General features: G+C 45.0%; 1 protein-coding gene across 1 annotated transcript in view; it reads right to left on the bottom strand.

Moving 5' to 3' along the window:
- LOC135881089 (deleted in malignant brain tumors 1 protein-like) overlaps positions 1–21,559 on the bottom strand; it is a 95,759-nt gene that overhangs the window by 44,021 nt on the left and 30,179 nt on the right. Inside the window, exons 4-6 of the mRNA XM_065407593.1 lie at positions 4,313–4,615; positions 2,809–2,832; positions 1,246–1,548 (exon numbers count right to left, since the gene is read on the bottom strand). Coding sequence (XP_065263665.1) covers positions 1,246–1,548; positions 2,809–2,832; positions 4,313–4,615 — 630 coding nt within the window. The remainder of the gene's footprint in view (positions 1–1,245; positions 1,549–2,808; positions 2,833–4,312; positions 4,616–21,559) is intronic.

Raw genomic sequence — 21,559 nt, 5'->3', positions numbered from 1 at the left:
TTTACATTGACCTCTGCAGGGTTCTGCCATTTCATGGGCATTTGGGTGGGTATACTGGAGACAGGATCCCAGTAGCTGCACTGTGAAATTATGGGCGCCTCTTTAACTCAGCAGGGATAATATAATAAAAAGAACATTATTTAAAGCACGGCTGAGAAAAGACTCACCAGTTGTAAGGGGCTCGCTTGTTGTAGGTGGTGGAGCTGGCAATGCAAAAAGATAATGAGAGTCTTAAAAATGATTAAAGATGATTAAATGCCATCTTTATTAAGTGGAATATTGAATACTTTTTATGACTGACAATTTAAATAATGAAAGACAAGAGACATTCACAAACTAGGACATAATCACTGAAGGAGAGTGAATGAAGAACAAACTATATTCAAAACTGCAAACCCAAATGGAGAACATGTAAGTGCTAATGTAGTGGATAGATTCATATCCTCTGTGGATTGGACACAGAGGGAGACCTGGAACACACACTCACCAGTGGGTTACATACTTCTTCTGGTCAAAGAAAGCTCATCCCAAGCATCTGAAGCCAAGCAACTCAAATTCAGGACAAGACTGCTCTTCTGTGACAGCATCTTCCTGGCCAATACACCAGGGATTGAAACACGACCTCCAGAGCTAAAAGCATGAGTTGCTGCGGCTTGTTTTTAAGACTCAAGACTCTCTAGCAGGGGTTGTAACAGATTCATATCCTCTGTGGATTAGCAGAGAGGGGGACACTTAACGAGACACTGACCAAAGGGTTATGTTAATGCCAAAGTGAGGTAAGTCTGGGCCAGGCAATTGGGGAAAGGAAATCGGATATATGTGAGATGAACTTGTACCATGTGTCGTATTGCTCTTTGTTCTGGGAAAACCCATTGGAACAGTTTCCTGGTGGGAGAAAATCTTTCCATGGTTTTCTTTACATCACAGAGTTCAAGTTATTGATGAGGGAGTAGGATTTCCCCACTCCCACTTGCAGAAAGTAAAGGGCTTAATCCCAAACACTGTTGATCTCATGGGATCTTATCGAAGCACTTACCATCCTCACAGGCCTTTGTATGGATCACTGGGCCACCTGACCTCCATCTGCCTACTTGGCAACATGACTTCAGTGAAGCCCTCCACCGCCACCCCCGCACACTATCTTGCCCCCAGCTGCCTCAAGACCAGTTTTTTATGGTGAGTTTCCCACTTGGAGGTTTGCATGTTATTCCTGAAAAACTCAAAAAATAATAAACATCTGAGTACCTGAGCAGATGACACTGGCGTCCTCACGGTGGGCGCAATTATGTCTGCCCCATCCCTGGTGTGAACACTGCCACAGAGAGGATTCGTTCCCTCTGCACTCCACGTCATCCAGGAGAATACTTCCGAAGCCTTCCCCGAACCGGGCATTACCGGGGGCCTCAATGGCCTGCCCACACCCAAGCTGTCTGCACACAACCTTTGCATCATTTATGTCCCAGGCATCATCACAGACTGTTCCCCAGTTTCCATTGTAGCGGACTTCAACGCGACCGGAACACCCGTTCTGTCCATTCATGAGTCTCACTAATGGACCTGGGAAAAACAGAGGGAAATTAATTTTCACCCAGCTGTTGAAATATGGGGCGCTTTTCTAGTTATGAAGTTGGCTAGTGTGGTTTTATGAAAGTTGCAAAGCTGATATTTTCCTTTTCCTACAATTGTATATTATTTGCACATTGGTAATATAGTTTTTGCAACAACATTACTACAAGCAAAAACATGGAAATCCCAAGTGACCGGAATATGCAATTAACTTGTTAATCACAAACTATGTGGTATCCATTCATCAGCATTTGATCATACCTGGCCTGACTCTCCAACTTTACTCATGTCAAGTAGCAAATGCTCATGAGAGTAACATAACATGATAAACCTTGCCTAAGTTGGTTGATCTCAATGGGGCTACATGTATGACAATGGTATCCCAACATCCTCATTGGGGCACTCTATATGGAAGTGCCACTCTGGATGGCTAATGATTATAGAATCAGCCCCCATTGTCAGATATGATTTGAAACATTTAAACAACCACATTATTATAATGAAAATGTGCTACTAAATCCCTGTTTCTCCTGATGCTTTGGAATGTACAGGCAGGGGTGAAAGTAAGTCCAGTGACTTACCAGTACACTGGGGCCATGTCTGGCCCCTGGAAGGGGCGGGACCTAGGGCGGAAGGGGCGTGCTGAGGGAGTAGGAGGCAGCCCCAGCCCACCCTGTAGGGTAATTTCCACCCCTCCCCCCACCAGGGTAGCAGCAGCATCCCGGGGCTCTGGGGGCTATTTAAAGGGCCTGGGGCTCCCCTGCTTCTACTGCCCCGGCCCTGTAAATAGCCGCCGGAGCCCTGGGGAAGCGGCGAGGCTCCAGCGGCTATTTAAAGGACCGGGGCGACAGAGGCAGCTGGAGCCCCGGGCCCTTTAAATAGCCCCTGGATACCCCCTCCCTGCTACCTCTGGGCTCTGGGGGTTATTTAAAGGACCTGAGGCTCCCCTGCTTCTACCGCCCCGGCCCTTTAAATAGCTGCCGGAGCCCTGGAGTAGTGGCGGTGGGGCTCCGGTGGCTATTTAAAGGGCCGGGGCGGTAGAAGCAGTGGGAGCCCCGGACTTTTTAAATAGCCCCCAGAGTCCCACAGCCCTACCCCAGGGCTCTAGCAGTGGGGCTGTGGTGGCAATTTAAAGGGCCTGGGGCTCCAGCCCCTGCTGGGAGCCCCAGGCCCTTTAAATTGCCCCCTGGAGAAGCCGGGCCGACCCGGTACGGCAAACCGGCTCTTGCTGGTAAGCTGTACCGGGGCGTAACGGCTTACTTTCACCTCTGTGTACAGGGGCTGAGAAAAGTCATGAGAGAAAATAAAAGCACCAGCTGAGTAGTAGTCCTACATTGGCTATAACTTTGATATCTGAAGCAGTGTCAGGCACATGTCTGTTAAGACCATCAACGATGCTAGGACCCTAGAAAGTGAATTAGAAAAGTGTGATAGGGAACCGCCCCAACAGGCTAATTATCTACTAAAATCAGACAAAGAAGTGAAATCACTTTAGGACAATTTACATTGACCTCTGCAGGGTTCTGCCATTTCATGGGCATTTGGGTGTGTATACTGGAGACAGGAGCCCAGTAGCTGCACTGTGAAATTATGGGCGCCTCTTTAACTCAGCAGGGATAATATAATAAAAAGAACATTATTTAAAGCACGGCTGAGAAAAGACTCACCAGTTGTAAGGGGCTCGCTTGTTGTAGGTGGTGGAGCTGGCAATGCAAAAAGATAATGAGAGTCTTAAAAATGATTAAAGATGATTAAATGCCATCTTTATTAAGTGGAAAATTGAATACTTTTTATGACTGACAATTCAAATAATGAAAGACAAGAGACATTCACAAACTAGGACATGATCACTGAAGGAGAGTGAATGAAGAACAAACTATATTCAAAACTGCAAACCCAAATGGAGAACATGTAAGTGCTAATGTAGTGGATAGATTCATATCCTCTGTGGATTGGACACAGAGGGAGACCTGGAACACACACTCACCAGTGGGTTACATACTTCTTCTGGTCAAAGAAAGCTCATCCCAAGCATCTGAAGCCACAGCAACTCAAATTCAGGACAAGACTGCTCTTCTGTGACAGCATCTTCCTGGCCAATACACCAGGGATTGAAACACGACCTCCAGAGCTAAAAGCATGAGTTGCTGCGGCTTGTTTTTAAGACTCAAGACTCTCTAGCAGGGGTTGTAACAGATTCATATCCTCTGTGGATTAGCAGAGAGGGGGACACTTAACGAGACACTGACCAAAGGGTTATGTTAATGCCAAAGTGAGGTAAGTCTGGGCCAGGCAATTGGGGAAAGGAAATCGGATATATGTGAGATGAACTTGTACCATGTGTCGTATTGCTCTTTGTTCTGGGAAAACCCATTGGAACAGTTTCCTGGTGGGAGAAAATCTTTCCATGGTTTTCTTTACATCACAGAGTTCAAGTTATTGATGAGGGAGTAGGATTTCCCCACTCCCACTTGCAGAAAGTAAAGGGCTTAATCCCAAACACTGTTGATCTCATGGGATCTTATCGAAGCACTTACCATCCTCACAGGCCTTTGTATGGATCACTGGGCCACCTGACCTCCATCTGCCTACTTGGCAACATGACTTCAGTGAAGCCCTCCACCGCCACCCCCGCACACTATCTTGCCCCCAGCTGCCTCAGGACCAGTTTTTTATGGTGAGTTTCCCACTTGGAGGTTTGGATGTTATTCCTGAAAAACTCAAAAAATAATAAACATCTGAATACCTGAGCAGATGACACTGGCGTCCTCACGGTGGGCGCAGTTATGTGTGCCCCACCCCCGGTGCGAACACTGCCACAGAGAGGATTCGTTCCCTCTGCACTCCACGTCATCCAGGAGAATACTTCCGGAGCCTTCCCCGAACCGGGCATTACCGGGGGCCTCAATGGCCTGCCCACACCCAAGCTGTCTGCACACAACCTTTGCATCATTTATGTCCCAGGCATCATCACAGACTGTTCCCCAGTTTCCATTGTAGCGGACTTCAACGCGACCGGAACACCCGTTCTGTCCATTCATGAGTCTCACTAATGGACCTGGGAAAAACAGAGGGAAATTAATTTTCACCCAGCTGTTGAAATCTGGGGCGCTTTTCTAGTTATGAAGTTGGCTAGTGTGGTTTTATGAAAGTTGCAAAGCTGATATTTTCCTTTTCCTACAATTGTATATTATTTGCACATTGGTAATATAGTTTTTGCAACAACATTACTACAAGCAAAAACATGGAAATCCCAAGTGACCGGAATATGCAATTAACTTGTTAATCACAAACTATGTGGTATCAATTCATCAGCATTTGATCATACCTGGCCTGACTCTCCAACTTTACTCATGTCAAGTAGCAAATGCTCATGAGAGTAACATAACATGATAAACCTTGCCTAAGTTGGTTGATCTCAATGGGGCTACATGTATGACAATGGTATCCCAACATCCTCATTGGGGCACTCTATATGGAAGTGCCACTCTGGATGGCTAATGATAATAGAATCAGCCCCCATTGTCAGATATGATTTGAAACATTTAAACAACCACATTATTATAATGAAAATGTGCTACTAAATCCCTGTTTCTCCTGATGCTTTGGAATGTACAGGCAGGGGTGAAAGTAAGTCCAGTGACTTACCAGTACACTGGGGCCATGTCTGGCCCCTGGAAGGGGCGGGACCTAGGGCGGAAGGGGCGTGCTGAGGGAGTAGGAGGCAGCCCCAGCCCACCCTGTAGGGTAATTTCTCCCCCTCCCCCCACCAGGGTAGCAGCAGCATCCCGGGGCTCTGGGGGCTATTTAAAGGGCCTGGGGCTCCCCTGCTTCTACTGCCCCGGCCCTGTAAATAGCCGCCGGAGCCCTGGGGAAGCGGCGAGGCTCCAGCGGCTATTTAAAGGACCGGGGCGACAGAGGCAGCTGGAGCCCCGGGCCCTTTAAATAGCCCCTGGAGACCCTCTCCCCGCTACCTCTGGGCTCTGGGGGTTATTTAAAGGACCTGAGGCTTCCCTGCTTCTACCGCCCCGGCCCTTTAAATAGCTGCCGGAGCCCTGGAGTAGTGGCGGTGGGGCTCCGGCGGCTATTTAAAGGGCCGGGGCGGTAGAAGCAGTGGGAGCCCCGGACTTTTTAAATAGCCCCCAGAGTCCCACAGCCCTACCCCAGGGCTCTAGCAGTGGGGCTGTGGTGGCAATTTAAAGGGCCTGGGGCTCCAGCCCCTGCTGGGAGCCCCAGGCCCTTTAAATTGCCCCCTGGAGAAGCCGGGCCGACCCGGTACGGCAAACCGGCTCTTGCTGGTAAGCTGTACCGGGGCGTAACGGCTTACTTTCACCTCTGTGTACAGGGGCTGAGAAAAGTCATGAGAGAAAATAAAAGCACCAGCTGAGTAGTAGTCCTACATTGGCTATAACTTTGATATCTGAAGCAGTGTCAGGCACATGTCTGTTAAGACCATCAACGATGCTAGGACACTAGAAAGTGAATTAGAAAAGTGTGATAGGGAACCGCCCCAACAGGCTAATTATCTACTAAAATCAGACAAAGAAGTGAAATCACTTTAGGACAATTTACATTGACCTCTGCAGGGTTCTGCCATTTCATGGGCATTTGGGTGGGTATACTGGAGACAGGATCCCAGTAGCTGCACTGTGAAATTATGGGCGCCTCTTTAACTCAGCAGGGATAACATAATAAAAGGAACATTATTTAAAGCACGGCTGAGAAAAGACTCACCAGTTGTAAGGGGCTCGCTTGTTGTAGGTGGTGGAGCTGGCAATGCAAAAAGATAATGAGAGTCTTAAAAATGATTAAAGATGATTAAATGCCATCTTTATTAAGTGGAAAATTGAATACATTTCATGACTGACAATTCAAATAATGAAAGACAAGAGACATTCACAAACTAGGACATAATCACTGAAGGAGAGTGAATGAAGAACAAACTATATTCAAAACTGCAAACCCAAATGGAGAACATGTAAGTGCTAATGTAGTGGATAGATTCATATCCTCTGTGGATTGGACACAGAGGGAGACCTGGAACACACACTCACCAGTGGGTTACATACTTCTTCTGGTCAAAGAAAGCTCATCCCAAGCATCTGAAGCCACAGCAACTCAAATTCAGGACAAGACTGCTCTTCTGTGACAGCATCTTCCTGGCCAATACACCAGGGATTGAAACACGACCTCCAGAGCTAAAAGCATGAGTTGCTGCGGCTTGTTTTTAAGACTCAAGACTCTCTAGCAGGGGTTGTAACAGATTCATATCCTCTGTGGATTAGCAGAGAGGGGGACACTTAACGAGACACTGACCAAAGGGTTATGTTAATGCCAAAGTGAGGTAAGTCTGGGCCAGGCAATTGGGGAAAGGAAATCGGATATATGTGAGATGAACTTGTACCATGTGTCGTATTGCTCTTTGTTCTGGGAAAACCCATTGGAACAGTTTCCTGGTGGGAGAAAATCTTTCCATGGTTTTCTTTACATCACAGAGTTCAAGTTATTGATGAGGGAGTAGGATTTCCCCACTCCCACTTGCAGAAAGTAAAGGGCTTAATCCCAAACACTGTTGATCTCATGGGATCTTATCGAAGCACTTACCATCCTCACAGGCCTTTGTATGGATCACTGGGCCACCTGACCTCCATCTGCCTACTTGGCAACATGACTTCAGTGAAGCCCTCCACCGCCACCCCCGCACACTATCTTGCCCCCAGCTGCCTCAGGACCAGTTTTTTATGGTGAGTTTCCCACTTGGAGGTTTGGATGTTATTCCTGAAAAACTCAAAAAATAATAAACATCTGAGTACCTGAGCAGATGACACTGGCGTCCTCATGGTGGGCGCAGTTATGTGTGCCCCACCCCCGGTGCGAACACTGCCACAGAGAGGATTCATTCCCTCTGCACTCCACGTCATCCAGGAGAATACTTCCGGAGCCTTCCCCGAACCGGGCATTACCGGGGGCCTCAATGGCCTGCCCACACCCAAGCTGTCTGCACACAACCTTTGCATCATTTATGTCCCAGGCATCATCACAGACTGTTCCCCAGTTTCCATTGTAGCGGACTTCAACGCGACCGGAACACCCGTTCTGTCCATTCATGAGTCTCACTAGTGGACCTGGGAAAAACAGAGGGGAATTAATTTTCACCCAGCTGTTGAAATCTGGGGCTCTTTTCTAGTTATGGATCAGTTTCCCCACACTAGTAGGACACTAAAAAGTGAATTAGAAAAGTGTGATAGGGAACCGCCCCAGTAGGCTAATTATCTACTAAAATCAGACAAAGAAGTGAAATCACTTTAGGACAATTTACATTGACCTCTGCAGCTTTCTGCCATTTCATGGCCATTTGGGTCTGTATACTGGAGACAGGAGCTCAGTAACTGCACTGGATCACTGGGCCACCTGAGCTCCATCTGACTACACAACTTCAGTGAAGCCACAAACACACACACACTCTTGCCCACACCTGCCTCAGGACCAGTTTTTTATGGTGAGTTTCCCACTTGGAGGTTTGGATATTATTCCTGAAAAATATGATTCATGTAAAAATAATAGAAATCGAGTACCTGAGCAGATGACACTGGCATCCTCACGGTGAGCGCAGTTATGTGTGCCCCACCCCAGGTGCGAGCACTGCAACAGAGAGGATTCGTTCCCTCTGCACTGTACGTCATCCAGGAGAATACTTCCGGCGCCTTCACCAAACCGGGCATTACCGGGGGCCTCAATGGCCTGCCCACACCCGAGCTGTCTGCACACAACCTCTGCATCGTTTATGTCCCAGAAATCATCACAGACTGTTCCCCAGCTTCCTGTGTAATGGATTTCAACGCGACCAGAACACCCGTCCTGTCCGTTCACCAGTCTCAGTGATATGGAACTACTCAGTGGGGCTGAGGTTGCGTAAACCGAAAAGGCTGACAAGAGACATAAGAGAAAATAAGGTCCTAGTTCTGTAATAGCCACTAGGCTCTGTTAGCTGGATGAAGGTTTTTTTTTTGTTTTTTTTTTTAAATCACTGAAAGAACATTGATGGCTAGAACCTGTATTACGAACAGATTCTGCTGAGCATAGTTGAGAGAAGAGTCATCAGTAAGTCAGTCTTGGACATTGGTCTGGGCCTGCCACTAGCTGGGGATTACCGGAGTGCAGTGCACTCTGGCTACATTCCTTCAACTTCCCTCCAGACACACCATCAGCACTGGTTTCACTGGGGACAGTGGCATATAGGAGTTGTCGAGTTGTCTCCAAGTACTTGATACCTGTTGGGGCCTCTCCTAGACCACAAAAATACCCAGACAGGGTTTGTGAGCAATTAAATACATCCACCTGTATATATCTGGTGATCTGCATTGACTCTAAAACTTTGAATTATTAATCATAATTGAAAATAATTAGTTTTTGTTTGATATTTATATATTGCTATAGATGTGCACAGCACTTTATAAACAAATTAAAAAAAACAAGTGAGGAATTTCCTCTGGACTCAAAAAAATTATTTAAACCGCCATTTAACTGCTGCTTATATAAATGCTAAGCAATTTTTAGAAACATATTGAAGTTTAAGGGGGAAATAGTGAGTGCAGATATAAATATCTGGTGGGAGAAAACTAGTAACTTAAAATATGCATATCTTTATGTGTGATCACAGAGTGTCTGTAAAGTTGATCTTGATTTCTAATATATAATCTTTGTCTTTATCTTTAAAATGATTATAATAAAATAATGATAATTAATGTGATAGTTTTTTCACCCATAGGATAGTATGTCAGCTACAGTGAATGCTATTTGGTAGTGGCATTCTGAAGTCATAAATGATGAAGGAGCTGAAAGATGGGGTAAAAGCTTCTGCGACAGTATAATGGATGAAGAAAGAAAGGATGCTGCTGATAACTAAGATAGAAGACTATCTGGTGCTCTACCACCTCTTGAGGTCTTCATTGCAGAATTCGCCCAGGCTCTTAACTGAATGTTGCCTCTCTGATCCAAGTTTAGTGGTGCTTTCAACTTGGGCTAGCATGCATGGCTGGAGGTATGGGCTAGAGCAGTGGTTCCCAAAATGGGGTTTGAGAACCCCTGCGGGTTCGTTAAATGTCACAGGTGGTTCTTGGAAAAAAATTCCCTACTGGCAGACAGAGCTGTCTGTAGGGACCCCGGGCAGCACGGGGTCAGCAGCCCGGAGCCCCTGGACTTCCAAGAGCTAAGAGGATCAAAGCAAGCATATCTATCACACTGAGGAGATTTAAACTCCAAGTCTCCTTATAAGAAATGGAAAGGGAGGTGGCTATTTTTTGCTGTTTTTAAAATTAAATAGGCAGCTAGTATTGTTTTTAAAATTATTATGACGAACAAGTTTAAGCTTTGTTGTAACGTGCGTTGTTTGTCTGGACTGCTCAAGACCTGAATGCTTGTGTAGGAGGAACTCTTTGAGGTGGCTTCTTAAATACCTTCATGCTGTTTCACATCTGATGCTCCTTGATGAAACATAGGAGCCTTGTCTTATAACAGGCTTATTCAAAGTGATACAAGCTACGAAAGTGAGATCTTGGAAGAGTGTTGCCATTTTCATAATGTAATAAAAATACTGTAATGATAAATAAGAAGATAAGAATGGCCCTACTGGGTCAGACCAAGGGTCCGTCTAGCCCAGTATCCTGTCTTCCAACAGTGGCCAGTGCCAGGTGCCCCAGAGGGAATGAACAGAACAGGTAATCATCAAGTGATCCATCCTCTGTTGCCCATTCTCAGCTTTTGGCAAACAGAGGTCAGGGACACTTAATAATAGTGTGTAATAAGCATGTCATAAAAACAAATGTTATACTTCCAAGATCACTGCTTTTATAATTTAATTTATACTCAGGTAAACGAGAAAATCCCTGGAAATATTCATTTTTAGGAGGGGGTTCGCGAGACTTGACATTTTAGTGAAAGGGGTTCACAGGTTGTTAAAGTTTGGGAACCACTGGGCTAGAGACTGGGTTCTGTTTTCACTTGGGTTGGTAACCTGCTTCCTTGGCAGTGAGGACACAGGCCAAATCATTTGAGTGCTGATAATCCTCCAATGCCTTCTCCTATGCCCAGAAGGACAGACAAGTTCTCTTACAATTCACTGGGAAAGAATGATAGAGTGTCTCAGCTTACGGGGACTGCCGCCCTTGCAGGGACTGGCAGGGCACCCCCTGCGGCTTGCCACCCCAGGCACGCGCTTGGAGTGCTGGTGCCTGGAGCCGCCGCTGTTTCCCACTCAGAGATCAATTGAAATACAAATAGAGGCTTTAAAGACCTAATCTGATTAAATCACATCAGATCCTAGTGAAGTCAGGTCAAGTCACAATGGGAATCCATTGAAAACAAAGATTATTAGAATTCTGCTGTGCTGGGATTTCACCACCTCCTTGTAGTCCATTTTAATCCTCTTTGATGATGAACACAGCTAAGGGTGGCTTCTCTCTTGTTTTAGACATAATTAAATGTAACCATCTTTTTCATCCTAAACTAAATACATTAATCTATTTCTTCTTCTAATTGATAGACAAGCCCTTATTAGTAATCCCCATGCTGGTCCTTTGAGATCAAAATCTTTTATTCAAGGTAACAAGATTACCTGAAGTTTTTGATGTAAAGTTTGAAGAAACTCAGAGCTGTGGCTAATCTTTAAACACGCCACTGTTTTCTGCACAAAGGCTCAGTGTTTTTAACCTATATGCTGCTGTTTTGTCAACCTGTCTCTTACACTCTGCTCCTTGTCATCTCTATATACATTTTAGAACTTCAAATCTACTGGGCAACCTAACTGATGTTCCTGAAATGCAGCTCCAATGGTTGTAATACAGAAGAAAAAAAATCACAAACATTACTGCTTTCCATTTCCAATTTAGAATATGATCTCTGAGAATTTGACCTCAATCATGGCACCAAGAGATAAACTGAAATAGAAGTTTCATTGTACTAAGCCATTTAGCAATTTTCAGTAATATTTTTACTTATATTAGGTTCAGTTGCCATCAGTTCCCAACAAGTCACATCTATCTACTCCTGTAATAAAATCCAGCTTTTAATATTTTTATACAAGAATGAGAAAAACATCTGATAAATTTTAGACATAATACCTGGGTCATGCAAGATAGTGGCACTTATTAGCAGCATCCAGGTGAAAATCATTTGAGGTCCCATTTTTCACAGGGTTTTCTGCTTACCTAAACGGATGTAGTCTCAGAATTTATATGAATTCTAGTCTACACAGGAGGGGGCGTGCCATGCAATTTGATCTTGCTTCTTGCACTTCCAGATCAATGCCAAGGAAGTTTTCCCAGGAGGATATTTTCATTTCACAATATAACAGTGTACATCCATAGATCTAAATATCCACAGATTGTTATTGCTCCAGAGTAGACATTGGACTGATTCCAAACCACCAACCAAATACCTTTGTGGCCATGCATAATGCCATACTCTGATATGATTGTTCCAGGAAGTGGTGGCTTACAGACATAATGACATCAAGTAAGGATGGCATATCATTAACTAATTAGCTTTCCAAGTGCCAAAGTGTCACACTGGAGGAAGTGAGTCTATTATTGCAGAAATTGCATCAAAAAATCGTGGAAAGGTCTCAATTAACAAATTCCCACCTTGCCTCAACACGTCAGTGAAACAAAATACTCCACTGCTCAGTGGTACCTGACATTTCTCCAAGTGGCTTTGGCTCCTGTTTAGCCTGGAGCGAATATCTCTGTTTATTCATGAACATTGTCTTGCCTTTCAATTAATTCTTTTTGATCTGAGGCCTGGTGTATCAATGAAACAGTTTCCCATAAATGATGATGGCTCACACAGGAGGAAGTGGCTGTTCCCTGATCCTGTGGGCACTGGAGCTGTTCTATGCCATGTCCAGGGTAGATCAGAGCCGTCTTGGGGCTCTTCCAATCTACGCTAATTAGTCATAATCTTCAACCGGCCATATGTCATCATTTATTCCTGGAAAACAGCAGTGGTGATCCTGTTGCTTTCTGCTCCCTTTTAACCCTGGAACTATTAAAAGGAATTAGTAACACATTAGGTGTTCACTCAAAAATATGAGCATCATATTGTGGATGTATCACAAGCTCAAGACACCACTTAAAGGTCACCCATATTGTCTACCTCACAGTCCTACAATACAGGTTTGTGAAGCTTGTTTCTTACCATTCGGATCAAACTCTGAGGTGCCCCTGCCTCAGACAAGATTAACATACACACAGATTACATAACAATCCCTGCTGTTACATTTTTTTCATGAACGAAGGCTGTACAGTATCTAGCAAACTGGGGGTCCAATCTGCTAATAATATGGTGATAATATAATAGAAATTGCCTTCTATGATGAGATAACTGGCTCTGTGGATCTGGGGAAAGCGGTGGATGTGATATATCTTGACTTTAGCAAAGCTTTTGATACGGTCTCCCGCAATATACTTGCCAGCAAGTTAAAAAAGTATGGATTGGATGAATGGACTATAAGGTGGATAGAAAGCTGGCTAGATTGTCAGGCTCAACTGGTAGTGATCAACAGCTCGATGTCTAATTGGCAGCCGGTATCAAGCAGAGTGCCCCAGGGTTGGTCCTGGGGCCAGTTTTGTTCAACATCTTTATTAATGATCTGGAGGATGGGATTAATTGCACCCTCAGCAAGTTCGCAGATGACACTAAACTGGGGGGAGAGGTAGATACGCTGGACGGTAGAGTGACCTAGGCAAATTGAAGTATTGGGCCAAAAGAAATCTGATGAGGTTCAACAATAGGGTTACCATCCGTCCGTATTTCCCTGGACATGTCCGGCTTTTGCGTCTTTAAATAGCTGTCCGGGAGGAATTGGTATCAAGGTTAAAAGGTCCAGGATTTCCCCCCCTCCTCTCCCTCCCTCCCTCCCTTCCATGCAGAGTGCGGCGCGGCTGATTGGGCGGCTGGGCCTGATTGAGCCGCTCCCATTGGCCTCCAGCAGCCAGAGCCCCTCCCCTGCTCCCCCCCTGCTGCCTGCAGCCCGGCAGCGTTTTGCCTACACGTGGAGCCAGCATCTGACCGGCATGGGCATGGTAAGGGGAGTCTTGGGGGGCAGTCAGGGAGCAGGGGGAGCTCCAGCAATATTTGGAGCTGGGTCTCTCCCCTGGCCCTGCCTAGAGTGGGTCCCAGCCTCCACCTGACACCCCCCCTCCACGCATCCCCCCCCCTGCAGGTCCCCCCTCCCATCCCTGCCCGAAAGAAAGCAATGTGCGCCTCTCCCATGCCTGCTTGTGCTGCCAGAGTAGCACATTCCTACGCAGAGCCCTGCTCGGCAGCAACTGCTGTCTGCTGCCCCAGGGTCCTAGTGCCCCCCATCCACTAATGGCAAGGCAGGCTGCCCTTACCCTGCGCTTCCACCCTAGCCCTGAGCCTCTCCAATGCCCCAAACCCCTCATCCTCAGCCCCAGCCCTCAGCCCCCCGCACCCTAATCCTCTGCCCCATCCCTGAGCCCCCTCCTGCATCATGAACCCATGGACATGGACATGGAATTCTCTCAAACCGCGGGCCCCGGTGTTTTGGAGATCATGCTGTTAATGGGGCAGGTTATAGCCATGGAACGCCGATTCTGGGCCCGGGGAACAAGCACAGACTGGTGGGACTGCATAGTGTTGCAGGTGTGGGACGATTCCCAGTGGCTGCAAAACTTTCGCATGCATAAGGGCACTTTCATGGAACTTTGTGACTTGCTTTCCCCTGCCCTGAAGCGCCAGAATACCAAGATGAGAGCAGCCCTCACAGTTGAGAAGTGAGTGGCGATAGCCCTGTGGAAGCTTGCAACTCCAGACAGCTACCGGTCAGTCGGGAATCAATTTGGAGTGGGAAAATCTACTGTGGGGGCTGCTGTGATGCAAGTAGCCAAAGTAATCACTGAGCTTCTGCTACCAAAGGTAGTGACTCTGGGAAATGTGCAGGTCATAGTGGATGCAATGGGATTCCCTAACTGTGGTGGGGCAATAGATGAAACCCATATCCCTATCTTGGCACCAGAGCACCAAGGTAGCCAGCACATAAACCGCAAGGGGTACTTTTCAATGGTGCTGCAAGCACTGGTGTATCACAGGGGACGTTTCACCAACATCAACGTGGGATGGCCGGGAAGGGTTCATGACGCTCGCGTCTTCAGGAACACTAATCTGTTTAAACGGCTGCAGCAAGGGAGTTACTTCCCGGACCAGAAAATAACCGTTGGGGATGTTGAAATGCCTATAGTTATCCTTGGGGACCCAGCCTACCCCTTAATGCCATGGCTCATGAAGCCATACACAGGCAGCCTGGACAGGAGTCAGGAGCTGTTCAACTACAGGCTGAGCAAGTGCAGAATGGTGGTAGAATGTTCATTTGGACGTTTAAAAGGTCTCTGGCGCACGTTACTGACTCACTCAGACCTCAGCCAAACCAATATCCCCATTGTTATTGCTGCTTGCTGTGTGCTCCACAATCTCTGTGAGAGTAAGGGGGAGACCTTGGCTCTCTTAATGGCTCTCCATGCGTCTCTGGACCCTCTCAGCTGTCGGGCTTGGACGGAAACATTGCCTGAGGGTAGTGAGAGAATGGGTTATCGGTGAGGTGGGGGTGGGCGTGAGCCCGGTCAATAGGGGCAACCCCTACCAAGATCTGAGCCTTTTCTCACACGCCCGTTAGAGCTCGACATTATGCTGTTTGGGACCCCTCTTTGAGGAAAGCCTCTGGATTGCAAGTCCAACCGCTATCTCCTCGTGGTGAGAGTCGGTAACTGGCTTGGATAGCCAGGCGGATTGCGAAGGACGAACCCACATCCCACATTCAGTGGGGTGTGGGACGGGGTTGGGCAGCCCCATATGGTGCCACATGGATGCCCCCCTGGTAAGGGTAGCCTCCCCCAGGTACGGGTTGACTCCCCCTGGTAAGGGTTAGATTCCCCCTGGTAAGGGTAGTCTCCCCCAGGTACGGGTTAGTTTCCCCCTGGAAAGGGTAAGTTTCCCCCAGGTACGGGTTAGTTTCCCCCTGGAAAGGGTTAGTTTCCCCCCTGAGAAGGGTAAATCTTTTAGCTATGGAAAAAAGTAATTTATATTTTTATACCGGATTGGCGCTGGACCGGGTTAATAACGCCCCCGCTGTTGGCTTTGATGCCCCGGCTGACAGTGTTAAATATATTAGGGGTGTGATTAGGGTCGCTGGACCAATGGATAAAATGGTGTGGACTATAATGAAGTCTCATGAGCATGAGAGTGAGAATCAAGTCCTCCCAGTGGAGCATGGAGAGGAGGTAGAGGAGACTGTTTGTGATGATCATGGTGAGGAGATTTTATCTATCTTACCGATGGTTTTTACAAGGGACACTTTTAATGATTTAACTATGGAAAGTTTTAATCCAGATTTTAAGTATTTAAGTACATTTGATGATCCATATGTTAGCGAATCGGGATATCTTAATGCTCATTTAGTTAATGGGTCTAGTTTATTAAATAGTTTTAGACCAAGTACTGATTTTAATAGGGATCGTAATAAGGATCTTAACAGTACTGGTAGTAATATAAATATATTAGAAAGTAGTTCGTGGAAGGATGGGGTTTTTTATTTAGAGTATCCCGTTGATAGTTTTAATTGTCCAATATGTCCCCAGATATTACCAACATTTGGTAAATGGGCCAAACACATTAATGTGGTTCATAAAAGTAAAGCCATACGAGTTGTATGTAGTAAATGTGGAAAATCTTCTCAATATCATAATATAGCTTGCCACTACCCCAAGTGCATACCCAAGAAGGCGGATACCCCAATGAAGAGCCATATGTGCTCGGTCTGTGGGCTTGGTTTTCATACTAGATCTGGATTGAGCCAACACTGTAGACATAGACACCCTGCTGTGAGGAATGAGCAAAGAAAAAAAGATATGGCTGCTAAAAGTAAGATCAAAGAGGGATCGACTAGATCTCGTATATGGACCAAAGATGAGGTTGCGCAGCTTATACAGTTGGAAAGGAAATATATTGGGAAAAGGAATATAAATAAATGTATTGAGAGCGAGATGAGGACCAAAACGAATAAACAAATATCAGATAAAAGACGAGAATTAGCAAAGAAGAAGTTAGTGGTAACAGGAGATAGGGAGGAAGTGACTGAGGTAGAGGACATTAGAGTAAATATATTAGAAATTCCGCCCCCAAGAGAGAGGATTTTCCCACTAAAAGGACATCCAGAAGTGGATTTAGTGGAGAAAATATGTAAACGGGGAAAACAAAGTAGGGAGGGAAGAGAAATAATAAATAGTTTAGGGGAAATTGAAGGATTATTAAAGGAGGATTTAACAAAAGCTCTCGGATGGGCAATGTTGGAAAAATTATGTTATTCATTAGTAGAGGGAAAGGACCCTAGAAATGAAAGTCAAATAGAGTTGAGGAATAAAGGAAAAGGGAAGATGAGAAAGGAGGGGAGAAGGAAGCAATTTAATGCAATTAGGAGATATGCTACAAAGAAAGCTAAGTATAAATTTTATCAACAATTATTTGATAAGGATAGGAGAAGATTGACTCGCATTATAATGGGAGAGCCAGATAAGGCTAAGTGTGCTATCCCTATGAAAGAAATTGAGGAATACTATGTGAATATTTTGGGAACAATTGGACATGGTAATATGATAGGGTGGCCATCATCCACAGAGAATGTGGATAATGATATATTAATGAGTCCGATCTCTGTGGATGAGATTAGAATAGCTTTAAGAGAAATAAGAAAAGATAGTGCTCCTGGCCCAGATAAAGTAAAAGTGAGCAATTTGTGGGATATTTTTAATTTAGACTCCTTAATACTTACAAAAATTTTTAATATATGGTTTCTAAATAGACAGGTACCAGATGAATTTAAGAAAAATAGAACGATTTTAATACCAAAGACACAAGATGAGGAGGAAATGAAGAAGTTAACATCTTGGAGACCATTGACAATTGGGTCAGTTTGGATTAGAATCTATACCAAAATATTAGCAAAAAGACTGGTGGAAACAGTTAAGATATGTAGTAGACAAAAAGGGTTTATATCCGCCCCTGGGTGTGAGGAAAATATTGCTATATTAGATAATTTGATTAAAGGGGCTAAACGAAATGGGAATGAAATTGCAATAGTGTTCATAGATCTGGCTAAAGCTTTTGATTCTGTGGGACACGGACATATAATAGCCGGGTTGAGAAGATTTGGTATAGATGAACATTTTATAGATATTATTAGGGACCTTTATGATAATTGCACAACTAGGGTATGGGTGGGTGATGAAGTTACTGAGTCTATTTTAATTAGGAGGGGGGTCAAGCAGGGTGACCCGTTGTCCCCAATTTTGTTTAATATTGCTATGGATCCCCTTTTAACTAGATTAGAAGTAGAAGGAAGTGGTTTTTATGTTAAGGGTAATGGTGTCACGTCATTGGCTTTTGCCGATGATGTGGCAATTTTAAGTAGCTCATATAAAGGAATGATTAAAAATTTGGGTATCTTAGAGGAGTTTTGTAAAAATACTAATCTCTCTGTTAATGTGAAGAAAACGAAAGGCTTTCATATTTTAACTAAACATAAAACCTATGTAGTTAATCCTAAGGATAATTGGCAGATAGGGTCAGAGGAGATTGAATATGTTCAACCAGGGGATTTTGAAAAATATTTAGGAGCTAGAATAGATCCCTGGATAGGTGTAGGGGGACCGGTACTTAAAGAAAAATTGAAAGATTGGAGTGAGAATTTAATTAAGGCCCCATTAAAACCGGCCCAAAAAATATTAATTTTACAGACATATATTTTACCGAAGCTATTTTATAATCTTCTTTTAATAGAATCCCCTTTTAATCTTTTAGACGATCTTGATGTGTTAGTTAGAAAAATAGTTAAAGAGATTTTACATTTACCTCAGTGTACCACAGATGGGATATTTTATTCTAGAGGTAGGGATGGTGGTTTAGCTCTCACTAAGTTTAGTGTGCAAATCCCAAATATGTTAATTCGTAAATGGAGGCGACATATTGTCTCGAGAGATGATTGGATGGACCTATCTTATCTATATGCAGGAGAAAATCTTGTGGATAAAATATTGTCATTTAGTGCAGTAACATCTCATCCCAAGAAATGAAGGGAAGAGGAATTTTTAAGATGGTCGGAACTGAGATGTCAGGGAATAGGGATAAAATATTTTTAAAATGATTTAATTAGTAATTCAATTTTTAGAAACTCTAGTAAAGTTAAATCGTCAGCGTATATCGCAGCATTGCAGCTTAGGGCAAATATTTATCCTACTAGGGAGACATTAGCAAGAGGAAGAGGAGGTGTGAATGCTCTTTGTAGATGGTGCGGTAAAGTGCGGGAGACTGTTCCCCATATCTCAGGACAATGTTATAAGACTAAGAATGCTAGGATAAAAAGGCATAATAGAGTAGTGTCTGCAGTTGTAGATAAGGTTGGTAAATTAGGGTGGAAGGCAATGATAGAGCCCCATTTGAGAAATAGTAAGGGTGAGTTAAGAAAGCCGGATATTATATTTATAAAAGGAGATACAGCAGTGGTGGTTGATGTTACAGTGCGATGGGAGGATAATGCCGGAAGTTTGGAACAAGCCCACAGTGAGAAGGTGGCTTATTATCTTGAGTTAGAGGAAGAAATTAAAAACTTAACGGGAGGTAAAAATATTCACTTCTTTGGTTTTGTGCTTGGGGCGCGTGGCAAGTGGAGTGAAGGTAATAATGATTTGTTACAATTATTGGGAATGGACAGAAGTAAAAATTTTAAGGAGAGTATATGTAGACTTGTTTTATATTCCACTATTGGTATGATGGCTATATTCAGTGACAGGTAAAGATCCCGGAGTTTCCATTCCGTGTATCTTGCCAAAACTAAATTTTAGCTATTTTGGTTTCCATGCTCTAAATTTTCAAATTTTTAATATTGTTTTGAACATTAATTTATTTAGTGTTATTTAATATCTGTCTTTCAATAGAATGGTTTTAATTATATAATAAATACTTATTAATGGATGAAATTCCAATTTAAATTATTAGTTTATTTTTTTTTATTATTATTTTTTTTAATTACTGGATGTGGATGCGGACTGGCCGCGTATAATAACCAGGAAAGGGCAGGTAGTCACGCCTGTACATAAATTGGGGTGGGAGGCTGAGGCAAATCGCCTGGCCGCTGATTACGCGCAGCCAGACACCAGGGCGATTAGAAGATCACACCAGGAAGTGCTGCGCATCAGAGAAGCTTTGAAAACCAGTTTCATGACTGGCCAGGCTACCGTGTGAAAGTTCTGTTTGTTGAAAACCCACCCCCTTGATTGACTGTAAGCAAACCACCCTCCCCCCTTCGATCACAGCTTGTTTTCAAAGGAAATAAAGTCACTATCGTGTAAAAATCATGTATTATTTATTAATTGATTATAAACATAGGGAGAGAACTGACAAGCTAGCCCAGATGGGGTTTGGGAGGAGGATAAGAGGGAAGGAAAAGGCCACTAAAAAAATTCAATATAATGACAGCCTTTTGTTTGGGCTGTCCACTGGGGTGGAGTGGGAGGGTGCACAGAGCCACCCCCCCCCCCACGTTCTTACACGTCTGGGTGAGGAGGCTCTGGAACATGGGGAGGGAGGTTATGCAGTGGCTGCAGCGGCACTCTCTGATCCTGCTGCCGTTCCTGAAGCTCCACCAAACGCCGGAGCATTTCTGTTTGATCACGCAGCAGCCCCAGCGTTGCAGCCTGCCACCTCTCATCTCGAGTGTCCCTCATGGCCTCACGTTCACTGACATCTTTCCTGTACTTTGATACCGTGTCCTTCCACTCATTCAGATGAGCTCTTTCATTGCGGGTGGATTCCATGATTTCCGAGAACATTTCGTCTCGCGTCCTTTTCTTTCGCCGCCTTATCTGAGATAGCTTTCGGGACGGAGGAGGGAGGCTTGAAAAATTAGCAGCTGCTGGAGGGAGGGAAAAAAGGAGAGAAATTTTTAAAAAGGATACATTTTACAGAACAATGCTTATACTCTTTCACGGTGAACAACACTATTCACATTACATAGCACATGTGATTTCAGTGCATGGTCGCATTTTGCATCTTAATATTGAGTGCCTGTGGCTTTGGTGTTAGAGATCACAGACGCAGGTCCGGGCAACAGAATTCGGCTTTCATGCGGCCATGGTAAGCCATTGTCTTTCGGCTTCTGCGCCCTCCTTTCCCACATACCAAGCAAAGCCCGTTGAGTGCTGCGGTTTTCCTGTTAACGTGCAGCAGCAGAAAACAAACTAGCCCCCCCCCATCCAATTATCTGGGATGATCGCTTTATCCCTCACCCCACCGTGTGGCTGGTATCAGGGAAGATCCCTGCAGAAACCAAACTAACCCCTCCTCCCCATCAATTATCTGGGATGATTGCTTTACCCCTCCCCCCACCGCGTGGCTGGGATCAGGGAAGATCCCTGCTAGCCAAACGCGAAAAGCTCAGCGCCAATTCCCCCCCGCCCTCCCTGTGGCTAACTGCAGGGAAGGATTTCTTTTCTACCGCCGCTGCTTCAGTCTTCGGCGACAATTCGGCGGCTGGTCCTTCGCTCCAAGAGGGACCGAGGGACCCGCCACCGAATTTCTGCCGAAGACTCAGACGTGCTGCCCCTCACCGTTGGCCGCCCCAAGCACCTGCTTGCTAGGCTAGTGCCTGGAGCCGGCCCTGGCTGGCACATGATGGCATATATCATGTTGGTAGATGTGCAGGTGAACGAGCCCCTGATGGCGTGGCTGATGTGATTAGGTCCTATGATGGTGTCACTTGAATAGATATGTGGACAGAGTTGGCATCGGGCTTTGTTGCAAGGATAGGTTCCTGGGTTAGTGTTTATGTTGTATGGTATGCGGTTGCTGGTGAGTATTTGCTTCAGGTTGGGGGGCTGTCTGTAAGCGAGGACTGGTCTGTCTCCCAAGATCTGTGAGAGTGAGGGAT

This window comes from Emys orbicularis, chromosome 7, assembly GCF_028017835.1.
Source record: "Emys orbicularis isolate rEmyOrb1 chromosome 7, rEmyOrb1.hap1, whole genome shotgun sequence".
Taxonomy (NCBI): domain Eukaryota; kingdom Metazoa; phylum Chordata; order Testudines; family Emydidae; genus Emys; species Emys orbicularis.
Note: the sequence above shows the minus strand (reverse complement) of the source record. Positions and strands in the feature narration are given on the sequence as shown.